General features: G+C 37.1%; 1 protein-coding gene across 2 annotated transcripts in view; it reads left to right on the top strand.

Annotated features, from left to right (window-relative positions):
- FMN2 (formin 2) overlaps positions 1-16,052 on the top strand; it is a 375,250-nt gene that overhangs the window by 215,263 nt on the left and 143,935 nt on the right. For both annotated transcript variants that reach the window (XM_073899944.1, XM_073899942.1), the window contains exons 9-13: positions 8,653-8,744; positions 8,909-9,038; positions 11,164-11,310; positions 14,714-14,773; positions 14,896-15,016. In XM_073899944.1, coding sequence (XP_073756045.1) covers positions 8,653-8,744; positions 8,909-9,038; positions 11,164-11,310; positions 14,714-14,773; positions 14,896-15,016 — 550 coding nt within the window. The remainder of the gene's footprint in view (positions 1-8,652; positions 8,745-8,908; positions 9,039-11,163; positions 11,311-14,713; positions 14,774-14,895; positions 15,017-16,052) is intronic.

Raw genomic sequence — 16,052 nt, 5'->3', positions numbered from 1 at the left:
TCCCCGGTCTCCGGCCACACTCCGTGCTCACCCGGCCTGTGACCGAGCGTTTTTATCTCTGGCTCCCGACTTGGTGTGGAGTCTCCAAACCCAGCAGATCCCTGCAGTGCGCTCCTGCGCCGCTCCTCCTGGGGGAGGAAGGGGAGTCTCCCCAGATCTGCCACTTGTTGGGTCCCTGCTGGAGGAGCAGTGGCCCGACTGGGCCGCAGATTACGGTTTATGGCAACCCCGAGCTGAGAGCCCACACCTCGGCTCTGTCTCTGCAGCTGGCTTCCCGGCCCTGATACCTGGAAGCTCTGCCGCACTCAGGCACCCCCGGTCTTTCTGTGGCCCTGAGGGTCCTGAGACCACACTGTCCCGCAAGGGTTCCACCCCCCGCTTAGCCACTAGAGTGACGTCCCTCAGCGGAGCCGACTTCTAAAAGTTCCGATTTTGTGCTCCGTGGCTCTAGCACCTGCCAGAAGCGGCCGACGGAGGCCCCTCCCCCACCGTCTATCCTCCCGAATATTGCCTCGGATTCACTTCTCCGCATGTCCTACCTTCCAGAGAGTGGTCGCTTTTTTGTTCAGAGAGTTGCTGCTATTCTTTTCTTCGATCTCCTGTTGAGTTCGTAGGTGTTCAGAATGGTTTGATCCCTATTCAGCTGAATTCCTGAGACCAGACGAAATCCAGGTCTCCTACTCCTCCGCCATCTTGCCTGGAGCTTTCTTTCTAATATGGAGTTAGGCTTTAAGTATTCATTTATAATTGTGATATGTGCTGTGAAGGAAAGTGCATTTCTACAATGAGGATGAGTTAGCAGGAAGATTCATTGTAGATGAGGAGGTTAAGAAAGGCCTCCCCAAAGTAGAGAGTTTGGAGGTAAAACAAGGAGGGAGGTGGGTATTGTGGAAGACGAGAAGTGTGGGGTATGTTTTAGGGACAGGGAGAAGCATGTATGAAAAGGAATTGTTATCTATTTGAGGAACTGAAGGAAACCATAGAGAACAGAATGTATGCGGCATGTGGGAGTATGGCATGAGATGGGATGCAGAGCAAGGTGGGGTGAAGGGGTGGTGAACCATGTGGGCTTTGTAGAAACCTTAAGGTCTGTGGTATTATTCTAAGAATAACAGCCTTTAAAGAGTATTAAGTAGAGTATACTTATTCTGCTTAGCATCTTTACAAAAATTGGGTGCTGTGTGGGACATATGTTAGAGCGAAGGATGATTATGGAGAGACCAGGCAGGATATCAAAGTAGCTGAGCTGAGAGGTGCCAACAGTCTAGACAAAGATGATAGCACTGGAAATGGAGACAGGCTTTGGTGATTCACAGGATGTTGAAGTGAATTACAGACAGACATCCAGCATGACGCCCAGCTTTCTGACTGGTGACTAGTTTTCCAGTTTACTGGAACCAGGATTAACTGAATGTTTGGGGGCAGTGTACATGAGTTTATTTTTAGACTTTTTTGTCTGAGATGCTTCTGAGGTGTCCAGGTTAAGATGCTGAGAAAGTAATTGCCTGTCTGGATATAAAGGGAAAACATGGGCTAAAGATAGTTGCCATAGAGTGTTTGGATAGTGGATGCAGTCCCAGTAGTTGGAGAGTCCAGCAGAGGGGTGGGAGGATGTCTAGGAAAAGAAGATGTGATGTAATCAAAGGGAACAATATTTAGGAGGCAAAATTACCTAGTAAACATAAAAGTGGTAGGGGTGATGATGTTGAGGGAAAAGATAAAAATTTAAAGGTTAACTTTAGCTTTATTATGAATATTGAAAGAACTGGGCATTCATCCTGTCTGATGGCTGAGTAATGTTCCATTGTATATATGGACCACATCTTCTTTATCCATTCATCTGTGGAAGGGCATCTCGGCTCTTATCCACAGTTAGGCTAATGTGGACATTGCTGCTATGAACATTGGGGTGCATATGGCCCTTCTTTTCAGTACATCTGTATCTTTGGGGTAAATACCTAGTAGTACAATTGCGGGGTCATAGGGTGGCTCTTTTTTTAACGTCTTGAGGAACCTCCACACTATTTTTAATGTGGCTGTACCAGCTTACATTCCCACCAAGAGTGTAAGTGAGTTCCCTTTTCTCCACATCCTTGTCAACACTTCTTGTTTCCTGCCTTGTTAATTTTTGCCATTCTAACTGGTGTAAGGTGGTATCTCATTGTGGTTTTGATTTAAATTTCCCTGATGGCTAGTGATGTTAAACATTTTTTCATGTGTCTGTTAGCCATTTGTATGTCTTCTTTGGAGAAGTGTCTGTTCATGTCTTCTGCCCATTTTTTGACTTGATTGTTTTTTGGGTGTTGAGCTTGAGAAGTTCTTTATATATCTTTGATACCAACCTTTTATGTGTAATGTCATTTGCAAATATCTTCTCCCATTCCGTGGGTTGCCTCTTAGTTTTGTTGACTGTTTCCTTTGCTGTGCAGAAGCTTTTTATCTTGATGAAGTCCCAAAAGTTCATTTTTGCTTTTGTTTCCCTTGCCTTTGGAGATGTGTCTTGAGGGCCCCCTGGGTGGCTCAGTCAGTTGAGCATCTGCCTTTGGCTCAGGTCATGATCCCAGGGTCCTGGGATTAAGCCCTGCACTGGGCTCCTTGCCCAGCAGGGAACCTGCTTCTCTCTTTCCCTCTGCCTGCCCCTCCCCCTGCTTGTACTCTCTCTCTCTCTGTCAAATAAATTTGTAAAAAAAAAGAGACATGTCTTGAAAGAAGTTGCTGTGGCCGATGTCAAAGAGGTTACTGCCTGTGTTCTCTAGGATTTTGGTGGATTCCTGTCTCACATTGAGGTCTTTCATCCATTTTGAGTTTATCTTTGTGTATGGTGTAAGGGAATGGTCCAGCTTCATTCTTCTGCATGTGGCTGTCCAATTTTCCCAGCACCATTTATTGAAGAGACTGTCTTTTTCCTGTTTTGTCGAAGATTAGTTGACCATAGATTTGCAGGTCCATTTCTGGAGTCTCTATTCTGTTCCATTGATCTATGTGTCTGTTTTTGTGCCAGTACCATGCTGTCTTGGTGATCACAGCTCTATAATAGAGCTTGAAGTCAGGCAATGTGATGCCTCCAGGTTTTTTCTTTTTCAACATTCCCTTGGCAATTTGGGATCTTTTCTTGTTCCATACAAATTTTAGGATTGTTTGTTCCAGCTCTTTGAAAAATGCCAATGGTATTTTAATAGGGATGGCATTGAACATGTAGATTGCTCTGGGCAGCATAGATATTATAACAATGCTTATTCTTCCAATCCATGAGCATGGAATGTTTTTCCATCTCTTTGTGTCTTCTTCAATTTCTTTCATAAGTGTTCTGTAGTTTCTAGAGTATAGATCCTTTACCTCTTTGGTTAGGTTTATTCCTAGGTATCTTATGGTTTTTGGTGCTATTGCAAATGGAATTGATTCCTTAATTTCTCTTTCTATAGTTACATTGTTAGTGTATAGAAAAGCAACTGATTTCTATGCATTGATTTTATATCCTGCCACTTTGCTGAATTCCTGTTTGAGTTCTAGCAATTTTGGGGGTGGAGTCTTTTGGATTTTCCACATCAAGTATCGTGTCATCTGCAAAGAGAAAGTTTGACTCCTTCTTTGCGAATTTGAAGGCCTTTTATTTCTTTTTGTTGTCTAATTGCTGAGGGTAGGACTTCTAGTACTGCGTTGAACAAAAGTGGTGATAGTGGACATCCCTGCCATGTTCCTGACCTTAGGCGGAAAGTTCTCAGTTTTTTCCCATTGAGAATGATATTTGCTGTGGGTTTTTCCTAGATGGCTTTTATGATACTGAGGTATGTTCCCTCTATTCCTACACTCTGAAGAGTTTTAATCAGGAAAAAAAAATGAAAGAAACTGGATAAAGGAACTGCTGAACTTTAGCCATAGACAGTATTTCCACTTAGAACACTGGTTCTTTGGGAGTGTTACTATCATTTTCTCTGTCTGTCTGTCTGTCTCTTGCACACACACACTTTTTGTTATCAATTAAGTGTGAGGATTGGTGTTGAAATAGTTTTTTTCAGTAATAAAACTTCTAAGAGTAATTAGCATATGAGTCTTAAAAATGGATATAGTATACAGCAATTCCTAATGAATCTCAGGAATCTAAGTTTGTGTTCTTTTGAACTCTGTTTGAGAAACATTTGCTTAACACCATTAATAGACTCAGGCAGTGGAAATGTATACAGTGGAAATGCATGCCAGTTGATCTCAATGTTCTTCCCTCCCTCTCCACCCTGTGCTCCCCAATCTCTTCCTCTCTGTAGAAGTAACACTTCTTCCTAGGAGTTGGAATAGCAAGATTCAGTTTAAGGGGGTTTCTGGGTGAAGGGTAGTGGAGGTCAAAATATATGGTGAAATCAGTGATGATAGCCTGGATTTGGGGTTCATTTTGACCAGTGGTTATGTGAGGAGTTTTCCTGGGTTTTAAATGCGACGAACCTTTCGTAACTGGTGAAAAACATCCAGCTTGGCAGCAACTGGAGGTAACTAGAGGAGGTCCATTTCATTTATAGGCAAATACAGTAAATCTTGAGTGAAGGATATTCTGGTACAAATCTGCAGGTAATTGGGGTGGGTGCAGGAAGGGGTATACAGTGAAGAAAGAGACTGGATGATTTAATTTTGGAAGTGAGTGAGACTGGGAGAGGGAAAGTTTGTGATTTGAATATTTGGAGCTTGGAAATTCCTTCATGTTATTAATTGATATGTAAGTGTGTGCCTGTGTTGCCCATGTCTTTGGCTGTAAAAGAAGAATGAATTTATTTCAACAAATCGCCATTGGTATGGTAGTGAGATCATTAACATCCTCTTCAAATATGGGGAGTCATATATAGATTTAAAAAGCACCCTGAAACAAATAATACATTATGTTAATAAAAAAATAAATAAAAAATAAAAAGCAGTCGAAGAAGATTGCTACAGAAGGGTTAAGCAAATAAGAGTGGTGTTATGAGCTATTTGGTACATTATGTTTTAGGATTTTGCTTGAGTCTGAAGCCTAACTTATATATATTTTTATCCCCAGTGCCTGGTGTACTGCTGGTAAATACAGCCTTTAAATGAGTGGATTAATGAATCCCTAAAATTCATTTGTTTTAAAGTCTGACCTTGATTATTACCTCATATTAGTAGAGCAGAGAAGAACACTTGACACTAAATTTACTTTGAAGCCGAACAAAACCAAAAGTATCCAGATGACCACCGGGTTCTAGTACAAATTTATAACCACTAGTTTGACATAAATTGTGTGGTTGCTATTAAGAACAATAATATGGGTCCTTAGCAGATAGAAGATAACTGACTTTTGCTTGATCTCTCATGCTTTGCAAGGAGCAAGCCAAGCTGATGGGCAAGAAACAATTGGTCATGGTATATTAATGAATAGCCGAATCTTGCCGAGTTGATTACCATTGCTTAAAAACCTACTGTGTTTTAGTCCTGCTTCTTGTACCTTTACACACATAGTATCTCTGCATGAGGTGAGTGATAGGGGCACAAGAGAGTAGTGTTGAATGAATGTATAGATGAGTGAATCCATATATACTTTTGCCAGGCATAGCTCTCTTATTATTTTTATTTGCCTATTTTGTACCAGCATTTGAAATGACTAATTCTGTCTCACGCATGCATAGTATCTATTTTGGAGTTCAAATGACCTCAGAGGTACCTTCATTATACTCTTAGGATGATGATAAATAGTTGAAATTATCTGCATATCATTATGTCCTCAATACTTCTTATATTGTTGGGTCATCATCCCTCCTCTTTTCCCTGTCTCTTCTTCATGACTCGGGAGCCTTCTTTTGTCATATTCAATTACTGATACAATTTTTCAGTGTTTAAAAAAATATTATTGACTACTAACTGTATACCATAAGCCATACTGGTTACTAGGACCATAGAGATACCTGAGACATGGCCCTTCTCAAGAAGCTCCAATCAATAGAAGGTGCAGGCATATATTTATATGGCCAATAAGATGCTGTGATAAGCATAGCATAAAACAAAGCAAATATATAAGGTTCTGTGTTATCATTTTGGAACGAGAATAATTATAATGGAGAGCAAGGCAGTTGAGGCAGGCTTTCCAGAGGAGTTCATTCATAAGTCAAGCCAAGAGCAGCAAGCCAAAGTGAATAATGCATATTCCAGGTAGAAGATCTGGTGTGACCATGTGAGTTATCAGGTAGATGCCCGTGTCTTCAACAGTGACGGGGAATATAAAAAAGGAGAGCAAATTTAGAGACGAATTCTTGAGATGAGCTCTCCATCTATCTAGAGCCAGCGTATTCTTCAAAACACAGGTCTTATCTCCTCTTTTTTCTGAAGCTCTGTCAAGCTACCCTAACCCAAAGTATTTTTTGCTCCATAGCATGACAGAATTATGATCTCAAGCTATAAAATCTTAGAATAGTTGATTGTATATAGAAAAAAATAACAAATGTGTTGTTATGCTTGAGTCCAAAATAATCAATTTCATAAATACAGAATAGGAGAAACAGAATAGAGCCTATAAACATGAAAAATCATTCAGAGGTTTTAGACTACTGATAACTTAAGAGGATGTAGGGTTCCTCCAAATATTGTCCTTAATTTCAGACTACACTAACAGCAACAGTCTTTCTGGAATGATGGAGTTGAGCAGCCGACTGTACGATGGGAGAGTGAGAGGACACTGTGAGGTGTGCCTCATTTGTTAAGCCATCAGAAACCTACTCAAAGAGCAACTATGATTGTGATAGACTCATATTCATACCATAGAAAATAAAAAGTACCAAAGTATTTAACACAGAAGACAAAAGAAGAAAAATTAACTTTCCCAAATATTTGAAAGGAATTTGCAATTGACCGCAGAGAGTAGACCGAGGGCCAATGTCTGAAAGTACAGGAAGTATTTTTGTTTAATATAAAGAAGCTGTTTTGTTTTGTTTTTGGATGGTGTTTTTTAAAGATGTAATGATCAATTTAGAATGACAATGAGTTTTTTGTTACTGGAGGTATTTGAGTATGGTGAATTGCTGAAGATAATTTAATCATCAGTTGGATAAGAAGGTTTTACCAAATGTCAGTTCTCAAGTCTGCTCCATGGGTGCCCAGGGGTTCTGTACTTTTTTGCAAGGGGGTCTGCAAGATAAAAATGATTTTCATAATAGCATTAAGCTGTTATTTGCTTTTTTGACAGTGTAAATGTTTGTACTGATGGTTCAAAAGCAGTGAAAGATAAACATGCTGGCACCTCCACCCACACTTACTGGTCATTCTAATTCTTCAGTTGCAGGGGGAAAAAAAGCCACCTTTATTAAGAGTGTATATGGGGGCACTTGGCTGGCTCAGTGACTATTGATCTCGGGGTCATGAGTTTGAGCCCCATGTTGGGCACAGAGCATACTTAAATGAATAAATAAATAAATAAATAAAAATTTAAAATGAGCAGCCTTAGGGGCGCCTGGGGGCCTCAGTCGGTTAAGTGTCTGCCTTTGGCTCAGGTCATGATCCTGGGGTCCTGGTATAAAGCCCTGTATTAGCTCCCTGCCCAGAGGGGAGTCTTCTCCCTCTCCCTCCACCCCTACCCTCCCTCCCCAGCCCGTGCTCTCTCTCTCAAATAAATAAATAATTAAAATCTTTTTTTTTTTTTTTAAAAAGAAGCTTTATTTGAAGGAACTAGTCTTTGCTAGTTAATCCTATCACCTGAACAATCAGTGAATAAAAAACAGAACATAGCTATTTTTCGGATGAAATCTTTAGTTTCTATAAGGCTATCACATTTTATCTTATACAGTAGTTCTTGGCTAAACTGCTTTAATATTTAAGCAAAAAATAATGTGAAGGGAATTTAAGTTCTCAGAATTAGACTCAAATTCAAGGTATGGTAGTCTACTCACACTTTTTAATGCATAGAAATATTGTATTTGGCTATTTTGAAACATCTTCACAAATCATAAAATAAAGACAAGACTACAAATAAAAAGCATCCAAATTTTTCATAAAGAATAGATTTGTGTTTCTCAATGTCTATAAAATCTTCTACTATATATTGAAAATGCAGAAGAAACTCTCCTACAAAGAAACAAATTTAGGATGAAAGGTAAAAGAAGATAATTTGGAAGAAAAGAAGCCTGAAGCCATTTTTGTGTCAAAAAGAAAAATCAAAACCTTTTATTTTGTCCCAGGACTTAATAATTCAATTCTATTTTTCCCCTAAAAAAAAAAAGCCATAAACAATGATTGTATTAGTTAAATAAGTACTTTTTTCCTTTAAAAATCTTACAACATTAGGATCAAATTACTTCCAAATTTAACTTGATTGATTTCTGAATAACACATGCCACTTTAAAATGAAATTCTTGTATTCTAGAGAGTATTACAAGCCGCCAAAAAGCAAGAGAGGAAAACTGTATTGTTTTAAAGTATGCTTGAATAAATAAATGTTTTGCAGATCATTAATAGCCAATAACATTATTTGGAAGGTTTAGAGGTGATCTGGTTTGCATTAAACATATTTACACTTTAAAATGCCTTCATGAATTAAGTCAAGCTTTACGGCAAACATGCTAAGAAATATGAAAATATATAGAGTTTTGCTGTATTAAGATTATTATAATCTAAGGGATTCATTTCACCAGGTTTTGAATAACCACTTGGCATTATTTTTTCCAGAGAGCACAGTCAGATGAACTGGAAAAAATTGAAAAGCACGGCCGGTCCTCCAAAGACAAGGAAAATGCCAAGTCTCTGGACAAACCTGAACAGTAAGCACACCTCAGGACCTCATGGAAGGCAGCCAGGCTACGGGCAGCCTCTTTCCATTTGGAAAATGTAGTGTTTTCCGGGCATAATTGTTCTGAATGATAGGAGGATAAACATCTGTTTATATGAATTATATTTTCCTCTTAACTTGGCTTTATTTCCTTAGGTTCCTTTATGAACTGTCACTAATCCCCAACTTCTCAGAGCGAGTCTTTTGTATTCTGTTCCAGTCCACGTTTTCAGAAAGCATTTGCTCAATTCGTCGCAAACTGGAATTGCTACAGAAATTGTGTGAGGTGGGTTCTGATCCATAGAATGCTGCCGATTGAGTTCTTATGTTTAATTGTGTCCAGTCATGTTCATATTTCAAAAACATTTTCTTTAATATACTGTAAGTGTGCATAAATTTGCAGGATAGCAGTTCCACAGAAGAGAACACACCACGATTGGTTTCAAGATCAAAGCGAAAACTCAGAGGCGCCCACTGCCGTGGGGCCCTGCTAGTAGAGTGCACTTGTTAGCTCCTACCTCCATGGATTTCTGTCCCTTCACAAACTCTTCACTTTCCATAGTCCTCTCCTACATCAGACTTCGGATTGGATGTGATGTGAAGGCATTTTATTTATTCTTCTTCAGTTTTGGAAGGGGCTTCCAACAAATTGTTAATGATTCTATCCAAATAATCTAGGAACAGCTGTATGACTCAATAGCAGATAAATATTCTTCTGAAAACAAAGAATAAATGCTTGGCAGAAATTACCAATATTACCATTTAAAGCAATTTGTCAAAAATCAATAGTACCATTCGTTCTGGTTCTGGTAAATCATTTTGAAAACTAGTAAGATGTTATTAAAGACACATTTTCAGAGGAAAGAAGACATGCAAATTCCAGCTAAGTTTTGTGTTTTGGAAGAAGTGAGTGTGAACTTTATAGGGATAAATCTAAATTTGGAAATTAATCTTTATAACTGTGTTTTGCCAAAAATGTGTATTGCTCCAGAGGTAGGTACAATTAGGATGATGGCAACGACATTATTTTGTAGTAGTTCTCATATTACAGCCTTATTTGTTTTCAGCGCAATTATATCATAGAAATCACCTAGAGTGGTGTCTCTCAGTTTACAAATGTGTACCTGAATGCTTGTAGAGGGTACAGCTTCTTTTTTTTTTTTACTATGTTATGTTAATCACCATACATTACATCATTAGTTTTTGATGTAGTGTTCCATGATTCATTGTTTGCATATAACACCCAGTGCACCATTCAATACGTGCCCTCTTTAATACCCATCACCAGGCTAACCCATCCCCCCACCCCCCTCCCCTCTAGAACCCTCAGTTTGTTTCTCAGAGTCCATAGTCTCTCATGGTTCGTCTCCCCCTCTGATTTCCTCCCCTTCATTTTTCCCTTCCTACTATCTTCTTCTTCTTCTTTTTTTTTTTTTAAACATATATTGTATTATTTGTTTCAGAGGTACAGGTCTGTGATTCAACAGTTTTACACAGTTCACAGCGCTCACCATAGCACATACCCTCCCCAATGTCTATCACCCAGCCACCCCATCCCTCCCACCCCCCACCACTCCAGCAACCCTTCAGTTTGTTTCCTGAGATTAAGAATTCCTCATATCAGTGAGATCATATGATACATGTCTTTCTCTGATGGACTTATTTCGCTCAGCATAACACCCTCCAGTTCCGTCCACGTCGTTGCAAATGGCAAGATCTCATTCCTTTTGATGGCTGCATAATATTCCATTGTATAAATATACCACATCTTCTTTATCTGTTCATCTATCGATGGACATCTTGGCTCTTTCCATAGTTTGGCCATTGTGGACATTGCTGCTATAAATATCGGGGTGCACATACCCCTTCGGATCCTTACATTTGTATCTTTGGGGTAACTACCCAGTAGTGCAATTGCTGGGTCATAGGGTACCTCTCTTTTCAACTTTTTGAGAAACCTCTGTACTGTTTTCCAGAGGGGTTGCACCAGCTTGCTTCCCACCAACAGTGTAGGAGGGTTCCCCTTTCTCCGCATCCCCGCCAACATCTGCCGTTTCCTGACTTGTTAATTTTAGCCACTCTGACTGGTGTGAGGTGGTATCTCATTGAGGTTTTGATTTGGATTTCCCTGATGCCAAGCGATGTTGAGTACTTTTTCATGTGTCTGTTGGGTAGGTGGTACTGCTTCTTAAAGTTAACTTTGGAAACACCACTCAAAAACTAATGATGTAATGTAATTGATTAACATAACATAATAAAATAAAATAAAATAAAATACCCTAATAATAAGCAACGATAGAGTTTGGATGTGACCCAGAATTATTAGTATAATATGAATATCTGCCACTAACTTAAGATAATTAAAAAAAACTTTGTCTAAGAAAGAAAGTGTTCTTTATTTGGTTTCACAGACATTAAAAAATGGCCCAGGGGTTATGCAGATCCTGGGTTTGGTTCTTGCTTTTGGCAACTACATGAATGGAGGGAATAAGACTCGAGGACAGGCCGATGGCTTCGGATTAGACATTCTTCCAAAGCTGAAAGATGTCAAAAGCAGTGTAAGTATTTTGTACGAATGAATGTAGGCAAATTGAGGATTCGATGTTTTATTTAGTAATAAGTTTGACTGTAAGCCTGTTGTAATAAATGTTTATGTTCCAAGGTCTTGATGTTCTGAACTAGATAAAAGTATATGGCCATCATATGTTTATGATTTTGTGAATAATGTTTCCTAAAGTGAGTAATTGTGAATCCTATGTCTAATGCATAATTGAGTAGAGGATATTTTTTATGTTTCTTTTTTTATTATTATTATGTTATGTTAATCACCATACAGTACATTATTAGTTTTTGATGTAGTGTTCCATGATTCGTTGTTTGCGTATAACACCCAGTGCTCCATGCAGAACAAGTAGAGGATTTTTAAAATAAAAATAATTATTTTTCACTCTGTCATTATCATGTCTGCTAATAAGTATCCTTTTGGAGTCTGAGGATTAATTAATTTTCATAAATTAGATGGTATTCCTCTTCTGTGTTAAGTAATGGAGGCCAGCAGGCTTGTGTTTTAAAAACAAAACAAAGATGGGTGAAAGTAGGTTGTAAATAAAATGTAAAAGATGATCCTGCTTTTCTACATCTCATCCTCCCCTTTATACTGGTATGCGTGGGGATGTCCAAGCCTTTTTGCAGGCCTAATTAATTTTTGATCCTACTCCTATACTTGTATTTGTTTAAAATTAACATCTAAGAGATTATGAGAGTGTCAGTAAAAATATAATATTAAGGAAACAACTATGATGGTTAGAGTTAATGTGTGAGATTGTAAACTTAGAAAATAATAGAATTCTCTTTCTTTGATAAAAGAATCTCCACACACAAAAAAGAAGATTGTAGGAAGGGAAAAATGAAGGGGAGGAAATCGGAGGGGGAGACGAACCATGAGAGACTATGGACTCTGAGAAGCAAACCGAGGGTTCTAGAGGGGAGGGTGGTGGGGGGATGGGTTAGCCTGGTGATGGGTATTAAAGAGGGCACGTATTGAATGGAGCACTGGTGGTGTTATTTGCAAACAATGAATCATGGAACACTACATCAAAAACTAATGATGTAATGTAGGGTGATTAACATAACATAATAAAATAAAATAAAAAAAGAATCTCCACACAGAACTATATGATAAAGAAAATTATGGTCATGTTTTTAAAATTATAAATATAAGTAAATGACTGGCTCATAGAAATGGAAATACTAGAATTATTCTTCCTAGGTAATGTATATAGGTGACCCTTGAATGATGCAGGGCACTGACCTCCTGCTCAGTTGAAGATCCACATATAACTTTTGACTCTCCTAAAGCTTAACTACTAATAGCCTACTGTTGATGAGAAGTCTCACCGATAACATTAGCCAATTAACACCTATTTCCTATGTTATATGTAACATATATGGTATTCTTACAATAAAGTAAGTTAGAGAAAAGAAAATGTTATTAAGAAAATCATTAGGAAGAGAAAATACATTTCCAGTACTGTACTATATTTGTTGAAAAAAAATCTAAGTGTAAGTGGACCCATGCAATTCAAACCCATATTGTTCAAGCGTCAACTGTAATTTCCCACCTCAGAAAGAGATACTTTTTATTGTTTTTTCTGTTGGCCAACAACTAATTTGCTCATTCATTCATACATACACTCATACATCCATTTACCATTCTTTCACTGAGTTCTATGAAATCCCACACACTGCTTTTCCAAAATTAAATAAAGCCATCATGCTGTCTTGGAACATCAGCAGCACATATAATTTTTGTGATTTTTATGGTTATGTTTGTTCAGATGCTATTATATTTGTATGGCACAAGTTTTCACAGGAACCTCCAATATGTCAACCTGATAAAGCACATTTGTTCAAAAGCAAAAACTCTCTTCTAAGCACTTGAATAGTTCTTAACAACTGATTGTTGGATTGAAACAAGTAACGTTTGCAAATAACACTGGAATATAAATAGCATCAGCATAATATTTAGCTTATAAAAATGGATCTGAAATAGATTCTAATAATTATAATTATATATGAATAAGGGATTATTTGTTTTTTATTGGTTGATATATCTTATTCAGTCTCCCAATAAGTTAAGTTTTATTAATTTAAATAACTACAAGGAACAATCTAGATAAAAATTGCATAATAAAATCAAGAAGCAAAATTTTATTTTATAATTTCACTTGCATTCTCACAAGAGTTATGTGAAGTCTTCCTGATTTGGTTCTCTCTGTATAAAACAAATATAACTGTGTCTACTTCTTAGTACTATTTGTAGACCTGCATGGACAGAGCTGTTATTTAGATCACTCAGAATTTTCACTCAGCATGCCTATCAGCAGGCATTTAATAAACGTTTTGTTAATTGATTCAAGTGTGATTAACCATTTCATTGATTTATAAGTTAGGAAGGACAAAGGAAAGTTGCTTTAATTATTTACAAGCGAATGCTCTTTCTAATAAATATATTACTTTTATTATTGCAATGTATAACTGCATCACATATTATTATTATGTTATTACTATAAATTACTATGAGGGAAGTCTCTAAAAGGTATATTATCATATCATGTCAAATTAAATTATAAAGGGATATTGCTTTTTATAAATAGAAGGAAATAATGGTTAGATAGAACATTTCAGGGGGTGTAGTTTGTGTTGTAAGGTTTTTTAAAAATATATATATTTGTCCTCCCACATTCAAATGATCTAGTACAAATTTCAAGTGATGCAAAAAAAAGAGAAATCATTAAAAATGCCCCTAAGTGTGCCAGAAAGGGGGTGAAAAGCTATTCTTTGAAAACCATTAGAATAGGAAAAATCCTACATTTTTTTTCCTATAGAAATACACACATTGCATTATTTATAGGTGTGAGGACATTTATTCCTCAATCTCAGTTGCTGACATAGCAATTTATAATATGTATTTGCATTTTTAAAGCCCCTGCTTACTTAAAATAATACTTAACTTTATTTTCCTGATCCCTATACTAACAAATTTCAATCAGTCTTACCATCGGAATGATACCTGCTCGTCCAGAAATGGTATAGAAATGCTGGCAAGATTGAGTCATTTCAGCTAAAGTAATAGTTATACCTTTTAATGATAAAACATGACAATTAATGAACTAATTTTCTGATTGAGGAGGGCAAAAGCAGCAAAGTATTCACAGTTGAGACTCCACCCTAGAACAGTTGTGCTTCTACTTGGAGCTTAGTTTAGAACATTGGGAGAAACAGGATCTTCTGTGCCATTAAACTCCTTTGATGCAGTGGCCGAAGTACTTTGAAATGTAGGATCTCACATTTTATTCTAAATGTTCTCATTTATATATTGATTTACTGGAATTTATTTTACTTGACACTGCATATTTGATATTTAAAAAAATATATTTTTACTTTGGTCTTTCTGCCTAGGACAATAGCAGAAGCCTGTTGTCATATATCGTTTCCTATTATCTTCGAAATTTTGATGAGGTAAGACAGTTTTTACATATAGTTCGATTTCGTTATTTGTTGTTTTGCCATTGCCATTTTGTTGTGTCCTTATTTATATTTATGCTGGTTTGTTTTAAAATTATGTGTTTCTTGCTAATTAGGATGCTGGAAAAGAACAGTGTGTTTTTCCACTGCCAGAACCCCAGGACCTTTTTCAGGCCTCACAGATGAAGTTTGAAGATTTTCAAAAAGATCTCAGAAAACTAAAGAAAGACTTGAAAGGTAACTTAAAATCTTAAAGGATCATGTTTGTATTACCAAATGCTTTTTTAATGAGAAAAACACAGACTTTTCAATGTTTTTGTAAGAAAGTAAATCTTAATGGCTTTGTATAACTACATTTTTTTAGTGTGGCAAAAGAAAAATTTTTACCAATAATCTTATTATTTTGTTGTTTAAAAAGTTATGTATATTAGACATTTAGCTATTGAGTAGTATATTGGTTATTTGAATAGCAATCCCTTTCACCAGGAGCAAATTTGATCATCTTGTTTTCACTTGATAGCCAAGGACATTTGTACATTTTTCATGTTATTGTTAAAAGAGAAGTAGTTCCTTCCTATCCCCTCCTTGGTATACTTGTGCAAGATGTTGTGGCTTATGAATTTTCCTGGGAACAAAAATCTTCTTTCACATAGTTGGTCAAAAAACACATGCATGTATAACATGTTATTGTTAGCTGAGAAGCCTTGTATCAAATCATTTTGAAATGATTCTGAAATTCTTCAGATTTCTAAATTAAAAGTAACATTTAAAGGGCACTTGGGTGGCTCAGTCAGTTAAGCGTCTCTTGATTTCACCTCAGCTCATGATCTCAGGGTTGTGAGATGGAGCCTACTGTCAGGCTCTGCGCTCAGCAGGGAGCCTGCTTAAGATTCTCTCTCTCCCTCTCCCCTTCCCCTTCCTCTCTCCCTTTCTCCCTCTTTAAAAAAAAAAATTTAAAATAAAAGCCATCCAAATTCTAAAAGAAGGAGTAAAACTGTCAGTATTTGCGGAGGATAACATTTTGTATATAGAAAACCCTAAAGACTCCACCAAAAACTATTAGAACTAATAAATTAAGTTTCAGGTACAAAATCAATATACAAAAATCTCTTGCATTTTTATGCACCAACAACAGACTATCCAAAGGAGAAATTAAGGAAGCAAACTCATTTTTTACAATTGCATCAAAATGAATAAAATACCTAGGAATAAGTTTAAGCAAGGACGTGCAAGATGTATATACTAAAACCTATAAGACATTGGTGAAAGAAAT

The sequence above is a fragment of the Callorhinus ursinus genome, unplaced genomic scaffold (genome assembly GCF_003265705.2).
Source record: "Callorhinus ursinus isolate GAN/ISIS: 27379988/994484 unplaced genomic scaffold, GSC_fseal_2.0 scaffold13, whole genome shotgun sequence".
Lineage (NCBI taxonomy): Eukaryota > Metazoa > Chordata > Mammalia > Carnivora > Otariidae > Callorhinus > Callorhinus ursinus.
Note: the sequence above shows the minus strand (reverse complement) of the source record. Positions and strands in the feature narration are given on the sequence as shown.